The sequence below is a fragment of the Gadus morhua genome, chromosome 15, assembly GCF_902167405.1.
Source record: "Gadus morhua chromosome 15, gadMor3.0, whole genome shotgun sequence".
Lineage (NCBI taxonomy): Eukaryota > Metazoa > Chordata > Actinopteri > Gadiformes > Gadidae > Gadus > Gadus morhua.
The window spans coordinates 7,869,491-7,891,141 of record NC_044062.1 but is presented as its reverse complement, the minus strand read 5'-3'; the positions used below and the strand labels follow the sequence as shown (position 1 = coordinate 7,891,141).

At 49.1% G+C, this 21,651-nt stretch overlaps 1 protein-coding gene across 1 annotated transcript in view; it reads left to right on the top strand.

The window, feature by feature from the left end:
* The window catches only part of cdh23 (cadherin-related 23), a 182,591-nt gene that overhangs the window by 10,260 nt on the left and 150,680 nt on the right, over nucleotides 1-21,651 (top strand). Inside the window, exons 2-3 of the mRNA XM_030378309.1 lie at nucleotides 262-355; nucleotides 2,987-3,061. Coding sequence (XP_030234169.1) covers nucleotides 271-355; nucleotides 2,987-3,061 — 160 coding nt within the window. The 5' untranslated portion in view covers nucleotides 262-270. The remainder of the gene's footprint in view (nucleotides 1-261; nucleotides 356-2,986; nucleotides 3,062-21,651) is intronic.

Genomic DNA, 21,651 nt, shown 5'->3' with positions numbered 1-21,651 from the left:
AATTGTATTGTATACATTATATGGAGCCATTAATGTCATAATATTCTGATACACATGTCATGTGATTTGGTAGCTTGTAGCTTAGTATAAATTAATTCTTCTTTGGGCCTTACGTTGCTCCCAGCTAGTGGATTGTGCTGGTTACAGCTTTACCTCACCGTAACTGTATCTCTGGTCACCCAAGTGTGTGTGTGTGTGTGTTTCATCTTCACGTCACTGTAACAGTATCTCCTCTCACGCAGGTGTGTGTTTGTGTTTCAGGTGCAGGCGATGTTGTGGTGTGTGGGATCAGGTGGCAGGATGACGTTGGCCAAGCTCCTCCTTCCCTTCCTCATGCTCCAGCCCTTCTCTGAAGGTGAGTTTCTGTGGGGGTGAGGTTCAGAGTGAGTGAATGAATGAAGGCTCACCGTGCTAACAGCGGGCCGACAGGAGGCCGATAAAGAAGCGCGAAGATGAGCTATTTTCCTGTTTCTAGCACGACTTTGAACAACAGTAATGGCTTGGTAGTCAAGTTTGGTAGACCGGAGAAAAGTGGGTTTCAGTAATCTTGCATCTCGTATCTGCTTTATGGGCGTATATTTTGTTGTGTCAAATGTTTTTAAGACGGAAAATCAACGTTCGGTACGGAAAAAAGTGAGCATATGGTTGAAAACGACGGCAAAGTCTTTCACTTGAGAGATTGAACAGCCCTCAATGTTTAATGTGATTACTTCAAAGTGTTAGCGATTTGGTTTTGAAGTAATTAAGGGACATCAATCTTCTTATTCTGGACAAGCATGACTCTCCCTTCTGGATTTTGGAGATTTTTTACAGAGAATTATAGACAACAAATTATAGACTACAAATTATATGATATATGGATGATAAGATTTACTCCGAAAGGATCACTGGGCCTTAAATACCAATGTGCTGCACAATATTATCCAAAATGACCATCATCCATTACCGATCGCCAGTTCCATTCCACCACTCTCTCTGTCCTAACTCATCTTTCTCGAGACAATTTCACTGAGCATGCCCCACACAATATTACACTCCCCATGGGGCTGCGATTTATTTGCTGCCATTATCTCATCGCCACTTTCTCAAGCTGTCATTAACTCATGGCTGCTCTCTCCTCTCTGAGTCTAAAAAGAGACGGGGAGAGAGAGAGAAAGACTGCCTGGACGGTGCGCTGAAGAGTGTGTCTCTGACGGACAGGACACTTCCAATAACATGCAGTACTGAACCAGCGGTGGACGTGATTGCGTTCGCTCCACAACCTCTTTCCGTCAACGGCAACTGGTTAATCACTGGCTTACCGCTTCAGAGCTATAGCCTGCCAGCACGCATCGCCCCTTCCATATCTCTCTCCCCTCCTCTCTATGTGACTCCCTCTCCTACGCCCCCTCTCTCTCTCTCTTTCTCTCTCTCCCCGTCTCTATCTCCCTCCCCTCCTCTCTCTGTGTCTCCTTCTCCGACGCCCCCCCCTCTCTCTCCATCTCTATCTCTCCTCCTCTCTCTCTCCGTCTCTATCTACCTTTTCTCGTCTCTCTCTCCGTCTCTATCTACCTCTCCACCTCTCTCCCCCTCTCTCTATCCGTCTCTTTATACCTCTCCTGCTCTCTCCCCCCTCCTCGTTCTCCGTATCCTCCTCTCTCTCCTCTTCTTTCTCTGTCTCTCTCTCCCCTCCTCTCTCTCTGTCTCTATCTAACTCTCCTCCCCTTTCTCCCCCCCTCTCTCCCTCTCTATCTCTCTCCCCTCCTCTCTCTGTATCTCTCTCCCCTCATCTCTGTGTCTCCCTCTCCTATACCTCCTCTCCCTGTCTCCCGCTCTATCTCCCTCTTCTACTCTCTCAGCAGCTCCACACCGATACTGAACCCTTCCCTTTAATCCAACCTGTGTGCGAGTGTGTGTGTACTCCTACCCCCCAGCCAACGTAACCCATTGGCACACTGGCCCAGTTCTCCTCTGTGATAACTGGAGGGGATGATCACAGCTGGGATTATTTTCTCTCTCTCTCCCCGTTCCTCCTTCGAGGGCTCACTCTGTTGCTCGGTGCTAATTAAGCCACAGGTAGAGACGGCAGCCTTGCGCAAACAACAGAGGAAATAAAGGGTCTGGAATACATTAAAATAAATCGAAAGAGGACGCGCAACGCGTGTGGGTGCCCGTGCGTTTCCCTTCCTACCACGTAGACCCGTCCCACGTGTTTATATATGTCGGACCGCACTGCATTTTGATTAATTTGAATTAAACATTTGCCACCATTTTCCTTTATCGTGAAGGAAAATGAAGCCAAGGGCATAGACTAGGGGTTGAAATCGCAGGGTACCTCACAATGTGACAAGTTATGCGATACTGCAATTATCAATATATTGTTAGTCAATCCTATGACGATACATCACAATATATGTTTAAGGATGACAACAAATGACTGTGAAAAGGTAAAGTGCTGGATTTTTTTCTTTATTCATGGTCCAAACTTAATATTTCAGTTACTCTTCTTTAGTTACTTCACTTCCAATCAAGTTTCCCTTATTCATATTTTGAGCGCCACCTCGAGGAACAGGGAAATCGTTTAAGAGCGCCTTATTTTATTAACTCAAATATAAAAAATTGCATTAATTACTACATTTTCAAAATGAAAAAATCTATATTTGGCGCCAGTGTATTGATTCTAGTATCGCACAAAGAAGGGAGACGATATATTGGCTAATCGATATTTTGTCCGACCCCTATTGTTCATATATTTGACCTCACTGTGTATTAATTAACTAACATTTACAACCTCGTAAAGGAAAATGGAGCCTAGGGTATAGACAGGTTTGACGATCCCTCACATAACAGATAGGGGTCCTAAGCAGCGATTCAGCCAGAAGAGACCTTTTCTTAAACAGAGCGTCGATGTGGTGCCCACACGCTATGTTATGCAACAGCTGTATCCATTCACCGTGACGTCGTTGTAAATGCTCCTTTGCCCTCTGCCCCCCCACCCCCCCCACAGCCTCCAACCAACCGCCAAGCTTCAACAACTACTTCTTCAAGACCTACCTCCTGATCTACGAGAACACGGCCATCGGTGAGTCTGCGCCCAGCGCTGGTGCGCCGTTGTGTGGATTGTGAGGATGGATGCGAGGAACGTCAGGCCTACTCGTGCTTGACTTGTTTTCACCGCAGAGCAACCGTCCCTCCCCCCAGAAGGAACTGTAACCAAGAACAGAGCAACCCATGTACGATTGTCAACAGAGACATGAACAAACACACACATTTAGTTTGTCTGGTGCAGTCTATGTGTGTGTGTGTTTGGATGTGTGCGTGTTTCGTTGTGTATGTGTGGGTCTGTGTGTGTGTGTGTTTGCATGTATGTGTGTGTTTAGTTATGCGTGTGTATGTGTGTGCGTGCTTGATGTGTGTGTGTGTGTGTGTGTGTTTGGATGTGTATGTATGTGTGTGGCGCGTTTGCATGTACTGTGTGTGTTTGTTTGGTTGTGCATGTGTGTCTACCTGTGTGTGTGTGTGTGTGTGTGTGTGTGTGTGTGTGTGTGTGTGTGTGTGTGTGTGTGTGTGTGTGTGTATGTGTGTGTGTGTGTGTGTGTGTGTGTGTGTGTGTGTGTCCGTGTGTGTTAGTAGACAGAATCCCGCGTGGGCAGAGGACTCCAGCAGTCTGTGTGAAGTGCAAGTGACACAAAAGCTGCATGCACCCGGAATCGACTCTCCTCCGTCGGAGTCGACGCGCCGATGAAAGGGTGCCTGCAGCTTCCCCGTCTCCCCGTCATGCCGTGCGCTGTCCCTCCCCGGGCCCACGGAGGCTTACAGTACTGAGTAAAGCCTTCTCTGGGGGAGCAGCAGTTTCCCAGCAGCCTCTGCTCCTTCCCCCCCTTTGCCTTTGTCATCTCGGTTTGGGTTGCAGTGATTGACAGCGCAATTTATTGATGTCTGAGGTTACCTCCTCCTCCTCCTATCAGAGGCCTGGTTATAATTTTAAATCCTAAACGTTTTTCTTGTGTTGTTACTTTCCGTCACCCGCTCTCCTCTGATGCCATCGCCCTGTCCTCTGGCCCAGCCTCAGCCTCGGTCGGCCTCGCCAGCGGCCAGACTCAAACTGAGGAAATAGAGGCTGGATATATAGGGATGGATCGGGCTCCATTTTGTGTCGGATTGAAATACGAAAATGGGGCTGGTTTTTTGTTATTTATTGAAGGTTGATCGAATCCATAGGTAGTAAAAATGGCCATTAACGATCCGCGGAGACCTTCCATAATTATGTTTCAGTCTGTGAAAGTGTGCCATGGCTTTATCCATCTTCCGTTACCACGGAGGCCCGTGGAGGGTACAGTGGTTCAATCTGTTTCTGACAGATATAAAAACTCTAGGGCCTAACGGGGCTGCTGTCAACCCCCACGCCATTAAGATTAGTGGTGTGTATGTTTGTGTGTGTGTGTGTGTGTGTGTGTATGTGTGTGTATGTGTGTGTGTGTGCATTGTGTCTATGTGACTTGTTTGTGTGTGTGTGCATTTTGTTTAGGTGTGTTTGTGCGCTTTTGTTTGTTTGTGTGTACGTGCAGTGTGTGTATGTGTGTGTATGTGCATTGTGTCCATGTGTGTGTACGTGAGGTGCATTGTCACACTATATAGCTCATGGAATAACATTTAGAATCATTCTTTAAAGACTGCAGAACCTATACCACAGCGAACTCAAACGCACTCGCTCTTTAGTTTAAGCTTCCTGTCCTAATCAGCATTATGCTGCCCTGTCTCTGGGAATAGGAGGATCCTCCTCGCTCCTTTCCTCCTCTGGTGTATACTCCTGGAGTCAGGAGAAGGAAAGGTCATCATAACCAAAGCATAATTATTTCTGTGCCGTCACCAAAGACCACAAGCACTCTACCCAACCTTGCACCACTCAAACTTTTGTATAGCCTTTTCAAAGTGGGCTCACTCTGCTTTTGTCACAACATCGGCCAAGGGAGAACGTTTCCCCCCCAGCCCCGTGTTCTCGTCAGCAGACAGCAGACCTTAGCCTCTAACAAAGTCACTTGATGACCTATTGGTTACTCGGCTGAATGTGGCGTTGCAAGGTCTGATTGGTTCCATACAAACTTTCCAAGGTAGCTTTCCATGAAGGAAGTCATGCTACATCATATGTTACTTCAACCGCACTGATGCACAATACACACATAATAACAATGGTGACAGTTTGCACTCATGAGCTTACACACACACGCACACGCACACGCACACGCACACACAGAATTTGCACTCATGACCTTACATTGTTATCCGTTTTCATAACTAGGTACTTGCTTTCCTTCCTTTTAACTTTCTGAAAGTGTCACAAACCAGTGGTTCTATCTCCAAGTTTCTCACCACGGGTTCCATGCCTTAGCAAGCCGGCTTGCCGGGCCTCGGCCGGTTGTCTGACCGTGTGGCTGTCTGCTCATTTCCCTATCTGCTCGCTCACAAGTTGCCCTCTGACCATGAATCACGGTGTCCTCCACTCAGGCAGCTGGGCTCCGGTCCAGCGAGCCTATCTATTGGTTTGCAGAGCCGTCACTCATGTCCGCAGCCCCGGCCGCTGATGGCTTATTCAGTGGGGTGATTATGAGGGGTGGAGGGGGGCCGGTGGGGTACTTGAGTGATTGGACAGTGACAATTTGTCAAGCTTATTGTTTATTAGCTCAGCAGATGTCCTCGTCGAGCAGGGCCGCGTGTGTGTGTGTGTGTGTGTGTGTGTGTGTGTGTGTGTGTGTGTGTGTGTGTGTGTGTGTGTGTGTGTGTGTGTGTGTGTGTGTGTGTGTGTGTGTGTGTGTGTGTGTGTGTGTGTGTGTGTGTGCCTTTGCGAATCAAGTTGAGGGCATCGGGTGACTAGCGATAGACCGAGGTCTCTTTTTGTTTCCTTTGCCAAATATCCTTCCAGTGAATAGCTCCCCAACATTTTAAGTCAAGATTATAATCCTTTTTTTGTTCAGTCGATTTAATATTAAAGGCCAAAAAACGACTTGAGTTCTATTGAGCAAAGGCAGAGCGATAAGCATAATTATATATCCATGCCGTGACTGCTACTTAAATTGCCCTTCTATTAGCATTTCTTTGATGAACGCCCAAACTGAGGTGCTGTCTTGAGTCTTGACTCTCAATCGCCTGAATGCTTGACATCTCGTGGGGATCAGGTAACAAGCTTCTTTGGTTTTCTACCAGCGTTCAGTTACCATGGCCAGGCACTGAACCAATGCCGTCGGTTGGAAACTGCAAACGGTCTGTGTCTCTGTGTGTGTGTGTGTGTGTGTGTGTGTGTGTGTGTGTGTGTGTGTGTGTGTGTGTGTGTGTGTGTGTGTGTGTGTGTGTGTGTGTGTGTGTGTGTGTGTGTGTGTGTGTGTGTGTGTGTGTGGTGACACCTGGGATACTGTGTGTTCTTCCATCAGTTGGCTGAGGTGTTTACGAGGTCTCTGCCTGTGATGGGAGGAATGGATGAAGGGGACGTTCCTTACTTTGAAGTGGGCTGCCGATACACACAATTACAGACACACAGAGACACAGACACACACACAAACTAAAACACACACACACCCGCACAAATTCACACGCACAAACACACACACACACGCACGCACACACACACACACACACACACACACACACAGATACACACAAACACACACACACACAGTTTGCAGTTTGCTCTTGCTCTTAATCACACGCTCGCTCGCACACTCACTCACTTACTCACAAACATCTACACACACCACACACACACGCGCACAGTTTTTCTTACAGTAACACTCAATACATCATACATGTTCTCACACACACAAGAACATCCACACACGGCCAGACCACTTGGTGCTGGAGTCTGGGCAGCGGATCAGTGGCTTCCAGGGGATGGCTTGTGCAGGCTTGGCTGTCTGCACACAGATCTGTCCGCACGAAGATCTGTCTGCACCCAGAACCACTTGTTTATTTATCAGAGAGCCGGGATGGAAGCCGTCCAACTACCTGAGTCTTCATCCGAGATTACACCTCAGACTTACCTGCTCATTAATGTCTGCGCAAGTCCGCTCACACTATCTGGTGTACTCGCTCATTAATTCACACGCTCCACTCGCTAGCAACTCTCCCAGCTTTCAGCCTCAAAGCAGTGGGCATAAAGATGCAGGGGTGCACGGTTGCTTGCTTTCAGAATGCAGCGTTAGTTAGTGGTGACTGCAATATAACCTTATATTTATTGTGAGGTACAGTGAGCTGCCACTGACTCTGTGCCCATAGAAATACAAAGGGACACACACATGCACACACACACACACACACACATACAAATACAGATACACATACATATGCACACACAAACACACACACATGTGTGCGCCACATGCGTGCCCATGCATAAACACTCCACCATTGGTGTGGCAAAAGCCATGAGGGATTTGTTGCTACAAACACACAAACCACGGCATTGTGTTGAATATGACTAATCACGTCAAACGTTTATTTTAACGCCGGCATGTGTTTGTGATTTGTGAATTTTGGTCACACGCATGTTTGGAAATAACAATCTCACTGGGGGGCTACAAAAGAAGAAACCGCCATTTGAATGCGAGGGCTGATAACAATGTGTGTTGTGTCAGGGAACGGGATGGGTAATTAAAGTATGCGAAGGCTCTTTGATTTAAACCCTCTCATCTCCTAATCCACTTTGCCCTGATTCCACAGATTACGCTCTCTACTGAGTGATGAACTAACCAAGCACAACATTTGTTCAAAACGAGAGAAACTTCCGTGCTCCGGTGGGACCCACGTGCTTTGTATTGACGTGCGTGCCGTGAGTCCCTTGGTGTCGTGTTGGATTACGTTATGTCGACTTGATCAGGTTCAACTTTGTTAACGCACAGCGTGTGAACAGTCGAATCCACTCTAATGAGTGAATTTGTGTCTAATGAGTGGCCTAATAGCAGTAGCAATATTAGTAAGAAAAAAAGGGGCTTTGGTAGCAAAGCCAGCGGAGGCTGATATTATCACTACAGTGTTGGTCCGATAGCGATCTTTTCATTACCAAAGACCTCCATGTAATGACCGTCTGTTGAACCCCTAATCACGGGCATTTTAACAGTGGATACGGAACTGAATTAGCAGAGCTCTCCAAAAAGGAACTTCGACAATGCATTAACGGAGTGTAAGAATGACCCGTGCTTAACCTGATCATCAATTATTCCATGTCACCTTCCCCGGATCGGTTACCGATTCCCCTTCTTCCTCGCTTGATGCCTTTGGTCCTCCTTTACATCCTTCCTTTGTCATTCTCCCTCTATTCTCTGCTCTTTGTAGGCTGTCTCCTTGCGTTCTAGTGACGTCGCACATTTGCACACTTGCGTGTTCAATGAGCTCCCTGGACTAATTCAATAATAACCGCTGCTCAGGAAGTAGCTTGGAGGTGCTCCATATTAAAGCAGTCTGTGTGGATGGTTTTAGTGTAAACCGGTGACGACTCTGCCACCGCCTCCTTCACGCTCTCGAGATGAACTCTCCCTCTCTCTCTGTCTGTCTTTCTCGCTTTCTCTCTCACTCTCACTCTCACTCTCTCTCTGTCTCTGTCTCTGTCTCAAGCCCATATTGCTCCTCATATTTCTGTCCTGCTCCTTAATGCACAACCACACAACACATACAGGTAAAACATCGATAAACAAGCCTACACGTATATATTTTAAATGCACTCCGTGAAAATATATTGACAAAGACCCTCATTACCCTCACACACACCACTCACCCATAAACTCACACACAACATACAACCTAAACACACACACACACACACCGTGCACACCCATAATTACGCACACATAGCACACCCATAAACACACACACCTCACTCTCAAAAGGTTGAACTTCTCCACTGTAAACAAACTGTTTGCTGCCAGATTATTCTGCTATCTCCAAGAGACTAAATGTAAAAAGTGGATTTGAAGGTCAAGTGGGCATATTGAATTGTTTATCCTTTATCCCTTTGAGGAGCGATTAGAGACATAGTTGTCAGTCACTGTAACTATATTTCATCTAAAAAGGTCATGCCCTCTGATTCATAGTTTATATTTCATATTTTCTCTTTCCTGTACTTCACTTCAATCAACATTAACGTTTCAAACCAAATTAGTTATGTATATGCGATGAAGGCTGCTTTTCCATGTAGGTGCCTGTATAATGATTATATTTTACTTTCTTTGCAAGCTGTCTTGAGATTTACTGGTGCACCTATAGCTGAATTCTAACCGCCACTTAGTTGATCGGCCAGCCCATAATAACATAATAAAAGCATCTTACTGAGACACTACTCTACAACCTGACCTTGGGATGCAGAGCTGTCTCACAGCCTCTGTGAGAGGTAATCACTGTCTGATCATCTCATGTATGCTGAACCGCATGGAGAGGCTGTTGTTCAGCTCTGACATGGATGCTGCATCACAGCTTCCCTCGGTCGAGCCCCTTTTCCATACAGCAGGCGACAAGCCCGCAAGACAGATTAACCCTAAATCATTTTCCCTCTGCCTTCTCCGGCCGTTCCTGTGCTAAGCTACAATATGGGCCGAGTCCATTTCGCCGTCTCGCCGACGCGCGTTAAATCCTGGCCGTTCACGCATCAATCTCGCTGACCCTCGCCTCTTCCAGACATACATGGCAGCTTTAGGTCTCCACCATTACCAGTCATGTTCTGCGTCCACCTCCTAGCTCCCAGTGAAACGGCTGCCCCCTCTGGGCTTGGGCCGGTTCATTCATCTTATGTTTGATGGGGTCGGGGACTGCAATGGCCAGGGCTGGAACCAGGTTTCTGCAGACTGGACTGAGATACGTACTCACGACACCCAAATCAACACGCTGTGCATGCGAACGACTGCACGGACACACTCGAGGAAGGACGCCTCCTCCTGCCCTGATGGGGCTAAGGGGGTAGAGCGGGTTGTCTCTTAACCGGAAGGTTTCTAGTTCGATCCCTGGCTCCACCTAAGCTGATTGTCGAGGTGTCCCTGAGCAAGACGCCTCACCCTAACTGCTCCTGACGAGCTGGCTGTCGTCTTGCATGGTTGACACCGCCGTCGGTGTGTGAAGGTTTGCATGAATGAATGAATGTGAGGTAATATTGAAAAGCGCTCTGAGTGGCCACTGGTTAGAAAAGCACTGTATAAATGCAGTCCATTTACCGTTTATGGTGAAGCAGAGGAATGAGGGAAGATGAGCTCAGGTGTAATGAGGGGATGGAGTTCGTTGAATGATCCAGGCGAGGGCTTTTTTTCGAGAGCCTTTATGCGAGCACTTGCTTCGGGTGAACGTTGAAGTCCCACTCAGCAGATGTGTGCCTGAGTCTGAGGGGCCAGCCCGAGCACGCAGGCACATGTGATCAACTGGCACGCTACCCCAGCAGTGCCTCCCTTAGCAAACGGCAAAGCATCCCTCACTGCCGGTGAGTCTGAGTCTGCAATCGGTGGATGTGGCTCTCGTCCCGTGCGAGCCCAACGTCTGCTGATGTGTCGACGTGGGCGTGTGTCTGTGTGTGAGGAGTCTCAACGATAGAAACGTTGTCTCTCAGCAGCAGTGTTGTCGTCCCTGTGATTAGCGGCACCTAGTCCCCGCAGGGGCCCGCTCGTCTTAAGGGCCCTCGTGGAATCACAGAAGGTATTCTTAATGACGGGGACAAGCTTTCCTACTGGTGCTTTATATATTCGTGCGCTGAACCAATGCTGTCGGTTGGTGACTGCAAACCGTGTGTGTGTGTGTGTGTGTGTGTGTGTGTGTGTGTGTGTGTGTGTGTGTGTGTGTGTGTGTGTGTGTGTGTGTGTGTGTGTGTGTGTGTGTGTGTGTGTGTGTGTGTGTGTGTGTGTGTGCCACCTGCTTTAGCCACCCCTGCTTTAGTCTGACTCCCCACTGGGCGAGACTGTGGAGGAGAGAGTCTCGCTCTTGCGCCATTCCTCCGGTTCATGAAAACACCATGGCAACATCGTGGTGATCCCACGACGACCGTCCAACACTTTGTCCTTCACTTGTCTCTCCCTGTCGTCTCTTCTCTCCCCGACTCTGTGCTCTGAGTCTCTCTCCCTCTCTCTCGCTGTTTCTGTCTCTCTCTCTATCTCTCTGCTCTGTCTCTCTCCCTTTCTCTGACCTTCTCTCTGGTTTCTCTATGACTCCCTGTTTTCTCTCTCTGTTTTTTCGACTCTGTGCTCTGAGTCTCTCTCCCTCTCTCTCTCTGTCGCTCTCTCCCTCAGTCCCTATCTCCCTCTCTCTCTCAACCCTCTCTCCCTCCCTCTTTTCTCTGACTCTCTCTCTCTTTTCTCTGACTCTCTCTCTCTCTCTCTCTCTCTCTCTCTCTCTCTCTCTCTATCTCTCTCTCTCTCTCTCTCTCTCTCTCTCTCTCTCTCTCTCTCTCTCTCTCCTCTGAGTTAGTCCTCCCTCTCTTCCTTCTTCTTTCTGTGTTTTCTCTTTAACCCTTGTGTCTAGCCGGTCTAATTTCTAACTTGCGTCTGAGAGTTCTTTTTTCTTACCTGGCGTGACATTCCTTCACCGCACCTGCGAGCAGCAGGGGGTGCCAGCGGCCCCTGAATCGTAATCTCCGTGGCGTGGAGCGGCGTGGAGGCCAGGTGCTTTAAACTCACCTGAGCTGCCTCATCCTCAGCCTCGACGCTGCCGTTTGACAGACCCCCACTGAGGCCGCTACGGGGGATAAGTTGAGAATTATTTCCATGGTTTTCTACCTGTGAGAGATAGACAGACAACACGAGGAGGACGGAGAGAGAGAGAGAGAGAGAGAGAGAGAGAGAGAGAGAGAGAGAGAGAGAGAGAGAGAGAGAGAGAGAGAGAGAGAGAGAGAGAGAGAGAGAGAGAGAGAGAGAGAGAGAGAGAGAGAGGACGTAAGAGAGAGAGAGGGAGAGCCAGAGACAGCGACGGACAGTGGAAGCATGTAGTATGGCAGCTGGCTGTGTGTGCGTGAAATTTCTCCGGGTTGTAAAAGTTAATTGAAAGTGTCTGTGTGGCGGCGCGGCGAGACGCCAGGTGAGCGCCGCTGCCAAGGCAACCGGCGCTGAGCTGTGACAGATGTCACGACGATGGCGGGCGTGGCGAGATTACCTGCGCCCCCCCCCTCTCCCTCCCCCTCCCCACTGCGTCGCCGGAGGCTGCGTGGCCACGTGTCCCCCCCTCACGCTGGGTACCCCTATACCATGTGCCCACTCTCACGCTGGGTACCCTATGCTACGTGTAGGGGTACTCTGCGTTGTCTTGGTGATGTTGTCATAGTTACGGAGGACTTTTAGCCATGTGATGAGGCCAATACGGAATTATGAATGCACTGTTTCTTCGTGCCACTCTATTCCATACCATAGTCCGCTTTTTATTGAAGGAAAGGTCACCTTATGTTAAAGGAGGGTTGCCTGTAGGGATGGTACACCCATCATGTGTGTGCGTGTGCCTTGGAGGTGTGGGGGGGGTTGTGCGCCCATGTGGCTCCTCAGAGCTCGGTAATGAGCTAGGTGTTGCCGGCTGGTGGCGGCAGGGCGGATCAGGCTCCAGCACCTGCTTATCTGGCTCAGGTGGGCTGCGGCTGATGCCTGCCTGAGTCACAGAGAGCAACTAACCTGGAAATGGATGTTTCACACCAGTAACCTCCTCTCTGCTGCGTCGCAGGCCGCCATCCCAGTATCACAGGCAGGCTGCACCCTGTGTGTGTGTGTGTGGGCGTGTGTGCGGGTGTTTGTGCTCTTGTGTGTTGATATGTGTGTTTCTTTCAGATAACTTGTGTGTGTGTGTGTGTGTGTGTGTGTGTGTGTGTGTGTGTGTGTGTGTGTGTGTGTGTGTGTGTGTGTGTGTGTGTGTGTGTATGTGGGTTTATACGCGTGTCTCTGTCAGATTACTTGTGTGTGTGTGTGTGTGTGTGTGTGTGTGTGCGTGTGTCTGTGTGTGTGTGTGTGCCTGTGTTTGATGCCAGTTTTCCACATTAAACTTTGGTGTCACTTTGAAGTAAGGCCATAGGTCTGTGTGTGCCAGAATTAGCATTATTCCACCGTGTGTCGTCGCTGTAAAACGACAAGAAAAAGTAAGCAACCTGACCTTTCCTCAAATTACATGACAGGAAACAAGAAATTACATGAATTCCCCCTTTAAGCCTCACCCTACACATGCAGAGGGGGAGAGAGAACGATGGGAGAGAGGGAGACATACCGTCACTATATAGGATGGATGTGTTTTTCCTCCAGCGGGACTACTATTACACACCCACAAACAAATAGTACTTAGCATCTTGTAGCATCTTATCCTAGTTACCTTTTTTGTATACAGTGAATGGGTTAACCTAACCTATTCTTGTTTCTCTTTCTTCGGACAAATGTACTTATTGTAAGTCGCTTTGGATAAAAGCGTGTGCTAAATGCCCTAAATGTAAATGTGCCATTAGACCACCTGTAAAGCATCAAGGTGGGTTACTACCACCACAGGCTGCGTTGATGCTGGGGCCGTTGGCTCTGTCTCCGGTAACAGACCCTGGTCTGACAGTGCCGATGGCTCTCTGCGTTGCGGTCGTACCCACAGGCCGCAGTACATTATCAGCCCTGGTAATTGGAGGCTGGGGTGCATGCTATGGAAAAAGGTTATCTCGTCCTTTGTCTTGAAAGCTGACATTTGTTCTCATAAAGGCCAGTACGCCGGCGGCAGATAGCATTAATTGACAAGTGCAGGGTGGGCCGTTACAGTCCCTTACCTCCGACGTGGATCTGCTGCCTCACACACTTTCTGCTGTTGTCAATAATCAGCTTCAAGCGGTTTAAACGGGTGTCTGACTTTTTCTAGATCTAGATCTAGATCGAGATTTTTTAATCCAGAGTGGCACAGAGAGAGAGCAGAAGAGAGTGAGAGTTTGAAACAAAAAACAAACCGTCCCTCCCCTCTCCACTCCCCTCTCTACCCCTCCCTTCCGTGCGTTCTGTTCTCTGCCGGGGATAAGTGATGCATTTCACGCTTGGTGATTGACACGCCAGATCGATTTCTCCGACCACTCAGGAGGAGGGGAGAGACACCCCGATTGGGCAGATATATCTGAATGGTGTCGTACAAAGTCTGGCCTAGGCTACTCGTAGTACATATTCTGAGAGCATGTTTCACTCGCTAATACCTGAAGGACGAAAGTTCTAAGAGAGTACCTGTAAATAATAGCAGTTGAATCTTACCTTTTGCACCTTTTAAATAATTATTTGATAGTGCTGTGGTGAATATTCGAAATTCTGTGAGTATTTGACACTAGCTATTTGTGTCAAATACCAGCTATTATGTCTAGCTATTTGTTTACCATAATCTGTGTGGGTTTTTATGTCTGTGTGCATGCGTGCGTGTTGAAAGAACAGGAGGGACTAAACTATCATTTAACTATTTTTTTTCGTCGCTCAGCGCAAATGGCTTTTGACACCCAACACGGTTCTTAGGAGTGTAATTCATTTATTCTTCCGGCCGTGCTCGGCTGCCTGTTCCTCCTCCACGTCTTTCCTTTAATATCGCCCTCTGTCCTTCCTCCTCTGTGGTTGGTTTGTTTGCGTGTTCCCTCTCACCGCAGTAGTTTGTCTCCCCCGAAAGGCTCCCACGGCTGACAGATCCAGGGCTATTTTGCTGTCATCTGGCCGGCACCTGAAATACTGGGCCGACAACAGCCGGCAAACACACACACACAGGCAGAAACACAAATGCACACGCACACACAGGCAAAAACACAAATACACACACACACACACAGGAAAAACACACACAAACAGAGACACAGACGCAGGCATGCACACACACAGAGACACACACACAGAGACACACACAAAAACAGAGACACAAGCACACAAACAGACACACAGACAGACACACACACACAAACAGAGACACAGACGCAGGCACGCACACACACAGAGACACACACACAGAGACACACACACAAACAGAGACACAAGCACACAAACAGACACACAGACAGACACACACACACAAACAGAGACACAAACACATGCACAAACAGAGAGGCACATAAACATGCAAACACACATATACACACATAGAGAGAGACCACAGAGACACACACACACACACACAAACAGACAGACACATACTCTGATGCAGGAAGTCAGGAGCTGCTTCCTTTCCTTTTTCCGGGCTCTCTCTGTTCCTCTCTCCAGATTGGCCAGGAAGGTCAATTGCTAATTCTCCACTGCAGATGTCTTTATCAGGGAACAATATTAATTTTGGCTAATTAGGGCCCATAGCTACTGAGTGCCACAGATAATTAGTTGATTCATAATCCGTAAAACAAGCGCTGCGTGTGAAGGAATTAAACTGCAGTCATCGAGGCATGCAGGCATGCTTGGTATAGTGGCAAATGTGTAATGCACTGATATGCAGGCACACACACACAGGCGCACACACGCACACACAAGCAAAAGATGCGCGCACACACATGCACACATGCACACGCACGCACACGCGCAGATGCGCGCACACACATACACACACACACACACACACACAGATAGCTAGAGACAATCACACGCAAACATATTCTTCTGTCTTTGCCTATTTATTTTCTCACATTGTATCTGTCTCTCTCTCTCTGGCTCTCTCTCTCTGGCTCTCTCTCTCTCTCTCTCTCTCTCTCTCTCTCTCTCTCTGTGTTTCTCTCTCTCTCTCTCTCTCTCTCTCTCTCTCTCTGTGTTTCTCTCTCTCTCTTTCTCCCTCTCTCTATCCCCCATGCATTGTGTTCCTCCCCGGGTCCTCTTGAGCCGGCGTCATCTTGCCTCTGTCAGGGCGGGTCTGCGGTGATTTACCGCGTCTCTCTCACTCCGTCGTTCTGTTCTACTGGCACTTCGTTGGACTCCCCTCATCACTTGTTCTTATTGTCTTTCTGCTTCCCATCTCTTTTTTTCCTCCCTGTCCGTATTTCACGGGGAGCTTCTCTTTTTTCGCGCTGGAACAGAGGCTCACAAGTGACAACACGCATCCACCAAAATAAGAGAAAACACTTAGACACACAAACAACAACAGACACACAAACAACAACAGACACACACACAACAACAGAAACACATACAGAAAACGCTCGGAGGGGAAGATCGACAGGGAGAGTGTGACGCTCAAGAAGAACGAAGGCAACAACGAATCTCGGAGGGAAGGTTTTCAAACATGGACAGTTTGAGCAGACAGTAGCTTCTGATAAGATACTGTGTGTGTGTGTGTGTGTGTGTGTGTGTGTGTGTGTGTGTGTGTGTGTGTGTGTGTGTGTGTGTGTGTGTGTGTGTGTGTGTGTGTGTGTGTGTGTGTGTGGGAACCAGTGGATGTGTGGAGACAAGGGGAGAGCGGAGGCCGAGAGTGGAACTCATGTTTGCAGTTCACATCTCCCTAAAGCATCGATCTGTAGCATCTCCAGATAGCATCTCTCTGTAGCCTCTCTCTATCGAATCTCTAGATAGCATGTCTCTGAAGCATCTCTCTATACGACAGTTATGACATATATGGAGGTACAATTCGTTTTGGCAGACAATCGGAGGGAGAAGGCGTAGAGAGAGCAAGTGAAGGGAAATTGTACGATTTAGAGATGTGGTGGAAGGAAGGTGCGGGGGGGGGGGGGGGGGGACTCTAACATGGAGAGCAGGTCGTAGTTGGAGAGGCATGAGGTGAAAACAAACGAGATGACCCAAGAATCAGAGTCTCTACTGAGGTGATCCCAGGCTGGCTTCAGCACCCCCGTGTCCATCAGAGCGGCCCGATGGGACACAAACAAACACACACACACAAACACACACAAACACACACACAAACAGACAAAGACACACACACACACACACACACACACACACACACACACACACACACACACACACACACACACACACACACACACACACACACACACACACACACACACACACACACCATCAGAGTCCATCAAAGCGCACCGATCGGACCGATCGCTGTCCGGGGCTGAGTGAAGCCATGGCAGACCGTCAGGACACCTTGAGGCTTCTCCCAGTAACACTCCAGTTATTCAACCAGTTCACATTGTTGAGAGTGGTTGAGTCACACTCCATCTTAATCCACCGGTGGTTTCTGCTAAATCTTTCCAGAGCTCTGACAGGGATGAGGTGTTTTCTGCTCGTCACACGAATTGATATGCTTGAGACGGCTCATCCTTCGTTGAAAAATACATTAAGTGCAGCAAAGGTATTTGTTCATTGGAATATTTTGGAGTTAGGGTCCATGGTCACACAAACGCTGTGAGCGAGGGTCTGGCAGTGAGCGGCAGGACTCGTCACAGCATCGAAACACAAACACCCTTTCATGGAACTCTGCATGTGTTGTTCATGTGACAGGGAGAAGACAATTATAACCAATCCCGAGAGCCGCCTTTCTCTGCTCTCAGGGTCAGCACGCAGCAGCTGCCACATAATTTAATAGCACTACAAAATAATACGTATACATTTATTAAAGAAGTACAAATGCTGTGTGTGTGTGTGTGTGTGTGTGTGTGTGTGTGTGTGTGTGTGTGTGTGTGTGTGTGTGTGTGTGTGTGTGTGTGTGTGTGTGTGTGTGTGTGTGTGTGTGTGTGTGCACGCATATATATTGGTCACTTTCTATGTTTGTTTTTTTGCAAGCGTGCACGTGGCCAGTAGTGCATGTGGCTCCGCAGCAAAGGTGGCATGTTCCATTACCCGGCTGTGATTTAGCTCACTCCCAGGTAATAGTTCGCCCCAAAGAGGTCAAAACAGTGCCAGTGAAGGAAAGAGGTTTTGGCAGAGGTGAGGGACGAAGGGAGAGAGAGAGAGACAGAGAAGGAGGGGGAACGATAGAGAGGGAGTGAGAGGTAGAGGTAGAGGGAGGGAGGGAGGGAGAGAGAGCGATGGAGAGAGAGTGAAGGAGGGGAAGAGGGAGAGAGAGGGAGCAAGAGAGAGTGAGATTGATAGAGGTACAGGGTGAAAGAGAGCGAAGGAATTGGAGGGGGAGGGAGGGAGAGAGATAGAGAGAGGGAGAGAGCGAAGCGAAGGAGGGGGAGAGGAAGAGAGTGAGTGAGAGAGAGCAAGAGTGATAAAGGTAGGCAGAGAGAGAGAGCGAAGGAGGGGGAGAGGAACAGAGCAAGAGCGAGCGAGAGTGATAGAGGCAGAGGGAGAGAGAAGGGGGGCGGGGGGCGAGACGCGTACGAAAACACACCGCAAGCTGCTGAAAAGAACATGATGGAAACTTAAAGTGGAAGTGAAGGGAACGTGGGCTGGCCCTGGCACACGCTGGCAGAGCTGCTGCCGGTGGTGATGCCAACCGAGAGGCTGCGGCTGTTGTGTCGGGGCCCCCGAGTAGAACACGGCGTTCAGTCCTCTCCCGTCGGAGCCCGGTCTCTGTCCCTCCAACACCGCGGGCGAGGGAGGCTGACGAGGGGCTGGGGAGCGGAGATAAGGCCGCAGACGTCTTGTTCGGATCCCTATATGGCGCCTCTGCACTACCCTACAGTGTCTTTAGAAAGTTGTGCGCGGTGCAGCTCTCGAAACGCTTTGGTATTTGCTACAGCGTGGATTGTACGCTTTGATTGTTCTCAGCCTCGCCTGAAAGTCACTTTGGATAAAAGCGTCAAATCTGACTGCAGCGACTGTCTGCCTGCTCCTCTCCGAGCCGTCTCTCTGCGTGGTGCATGTGATTGATCAGGCTCTACTGGGGCTAGCCTTGTATCAACACCGCTGTGGTTAGGGCTTTGTTTCACACTGGGAAGTGTTGACACACTTACGTTGTCGCAACACGCTTTCGCTAAACGCGTCGACCGAATGGCACGTTTAATGATTTATCCATCGCCGTGCCCAGCTGCACCACATATATTATTACGGGGCGCAGTGCCCCGTTCTGAACGGGGCCGGTTCTCAAACGTCCGACGGCGTGGCCTATGGTACTGCTGCCTGAAGCTGTTTGAGCTGCAGGCTCCGTTGATTCTACGATTCTTCGGGTCCGTGGCAAAGCTCCAGCGAAATGTTCTGTCGATCGGATGACAGGTGTGGTAAAAAAACCCAAGGACAGACAGACACACGTACAGAGACCGGGTATAATTATGTTATACTCTGTATAAAAAACAATTATGACTACTTTGAGAAGAGCGTCCGGGACTGCACGGAGCAAGCAGGGCTGCGTATGAATTGTGATGACAGGCCTGCCTTTCTCGTCACCGAGGCGGGCGTCCGCCATTGTCCTTCACTGTCCGCTGCCTTACCCCGACGTGATTGGTTACTCAGAGGCTTGTCGCCAGTCGTCTTCGTCATCGGCACGCTCGTGTGGGATCAGACGGGTGGGACGGCGGGGACAGCCGGAGCTCCGTGACCCAGCCGTGCACCCGGCTCCTCTCAGACCCCCCCCCCCCCCCCCATGGTCCGGGTCTGCGTCCCCGCGTCCCCTCGTCCCGACACACACGGCAGATCAGGGGGTCCTTCTGAAAAATAAAGGAAGAGCCTGCACTGAATAATTTGGCTGATGCATTCGTGGTACGCACAATTATTTTATCCCAACAATGCGTAGCATTGTTTGTGTGTTCTGCAGAGAGATATATATTTCTATACTTTAGAATGTGGTGTCAGTTAGGTTGGTGGTGTTCGAAAGTGTAATTAACTCAAGAAAACGTTATTATTTTTACTATTTTTATTTTTTTGTTATTTCATTGTGTTTTGTCATTGTTTATCATTTTTCACCCCGATAATGTGTAGTCTTTGTGGTTATATTCTGCTGAGATAAATATATATTTCTGTACTTTAGAATGTGTTGTCTGTTAAGTTGGTGTTGTTTGATAATTGTGAGTGATGTACACACGCTAACTCGCATTCAAACACATACACAGCACCAAATCAGAAATTGCGCATGCAGTTCTTCTGCCCATTAACAGTCATCATCACACACGTGCACATACCTCAAGTACCTCAGTCCAGTCCGTCCCAAAGTCATAAAAAAATGTTGATATTCTAAATCAAACGAGATACACGGAAAACGACCAAGATATAAAAACACACACGCAACATCCAGTGTGAGCAGACCTCCACCCAGCCAGTATGTAGTCGGTAAACCATTAAACAATAACCCTTTCGCCCGTTTGTTGTTTCACCCTCACCGCCGCATCACCGCTGACCTTCAACCAATGTTTACCGGAGTGCATCTCTCCGTGTTTTCCGTCCACTCTGCAGTCCCGCCGCCCCGATGTATCGGCTCGTTTTGACACCGCGCGTTTCATTAGCGCGTGACAGTCGCGTGTACGTTAGCGCGGGGCCGTATACCCCCTTAAATTACGAGCTGCTTACCAGCCGGCCATAAGCCGCTCGCTGAATGTCCCCGCTCCCTGTCGAGGGATGGGGGGGGGGGTTCTGGGGTGTGCGGCGCTGACCGCTGCGTGATTCACTCGGTGGCGCGGGGATGTGATGGCGGGGAGGGAGGGTGGTCTCCCACCATGCGAGACAGATTTAGCCATAAATCTGCCGGATTAATACACAGCCTCCCAAGGCCTGCCGTGGTGGCTGTTGTTGAAACACAGGAGTCACTTAGGGCCGGACGCGCCGCACTATTCATCTCCCGCTCACTTCCTATCATGGTTATTAATGTCAGCGGCACGCCGACGCTCACGCGCCCACGGAGGCAGCGGCAGGGGGAAATGGACCGTGAGAAGCCGAGGGTAAACCGGAGGGAAAAGGAAGGAATATAGTCGGTGTGTTTGAGTTGGAGCTTTGCAGAAGAGGATTCCCTAATTTTTTGCAAAATAGCTGATTTGTTTCGAAAGTGGTTCTTACTTAACTCCACAGACCTCCTGCGGCGATGTCACGAGTGAATCACGGCGGTTTCCCCTTCAGAGGGTGCAGATAGGCAGACGTTTCATTAATTCGAGAAAACGTGATTATTTTTACTATTTTGTGTTATCATTGTTCCAGCCACAGCTGGATTATTTCCCCTAATACATCCCCCTCCCTGCCTCGCTGTATAATTGACCTCCCTCGGAAAGCAGTGGTTTCCCCGTCGACTGGGGATGCTTCCTTCAGGCCAACCGTGAGATAAAGTGTCTTTATGTTTCCTCGTGCTCCCATGAGATAGGCCCCTGATCTCGCATCAACACCTCTGTGTGTGTGTATGTGTGTGTGTGTGTGTGTGTGTGTGTGTGTGTGTGTGTGTGTGTGTGTGTGTGTGTGTGTGTGTGTGTGTGTGTGTGTGTGTGTGTGTGTGTGTGTGTGTGTGTGTGGAAACAGACTCCGGGGCCCCCAGCTACTGGTCTGGCTGCTCGTGTCGCTGTAGTGCCATGCTCGATTGGCGGGCAGTTAGATATTAACGGCGAACATAGCCCCCCGAAGCGCGGATGTTGTCCATAAGAGGATCTCAACCTATTAAATCCCCCATACCGGGGCGAAGTGAAACCGCACGACTGCTGAGTGCAGAGTGGCTGCCTGGTGTCGCCCCTTGGCTCCAGTCTCTTAAGATATTGTTGCTATATACATATTGCGCTTTTCTAACCAGCCAGCTTTACAATATTGCATTCATTAATATTCACCCCTTTATGCGCACATTCACACACTGACGCCGGTGTCACCAACGCAAGGCGACAGCCGGCTCGTCAGGAGCAGTTAGGGTGAGGTGTCTTGCTCAGAGACACTTTGACATTCAGCTAGGAGGAGCCAGGGA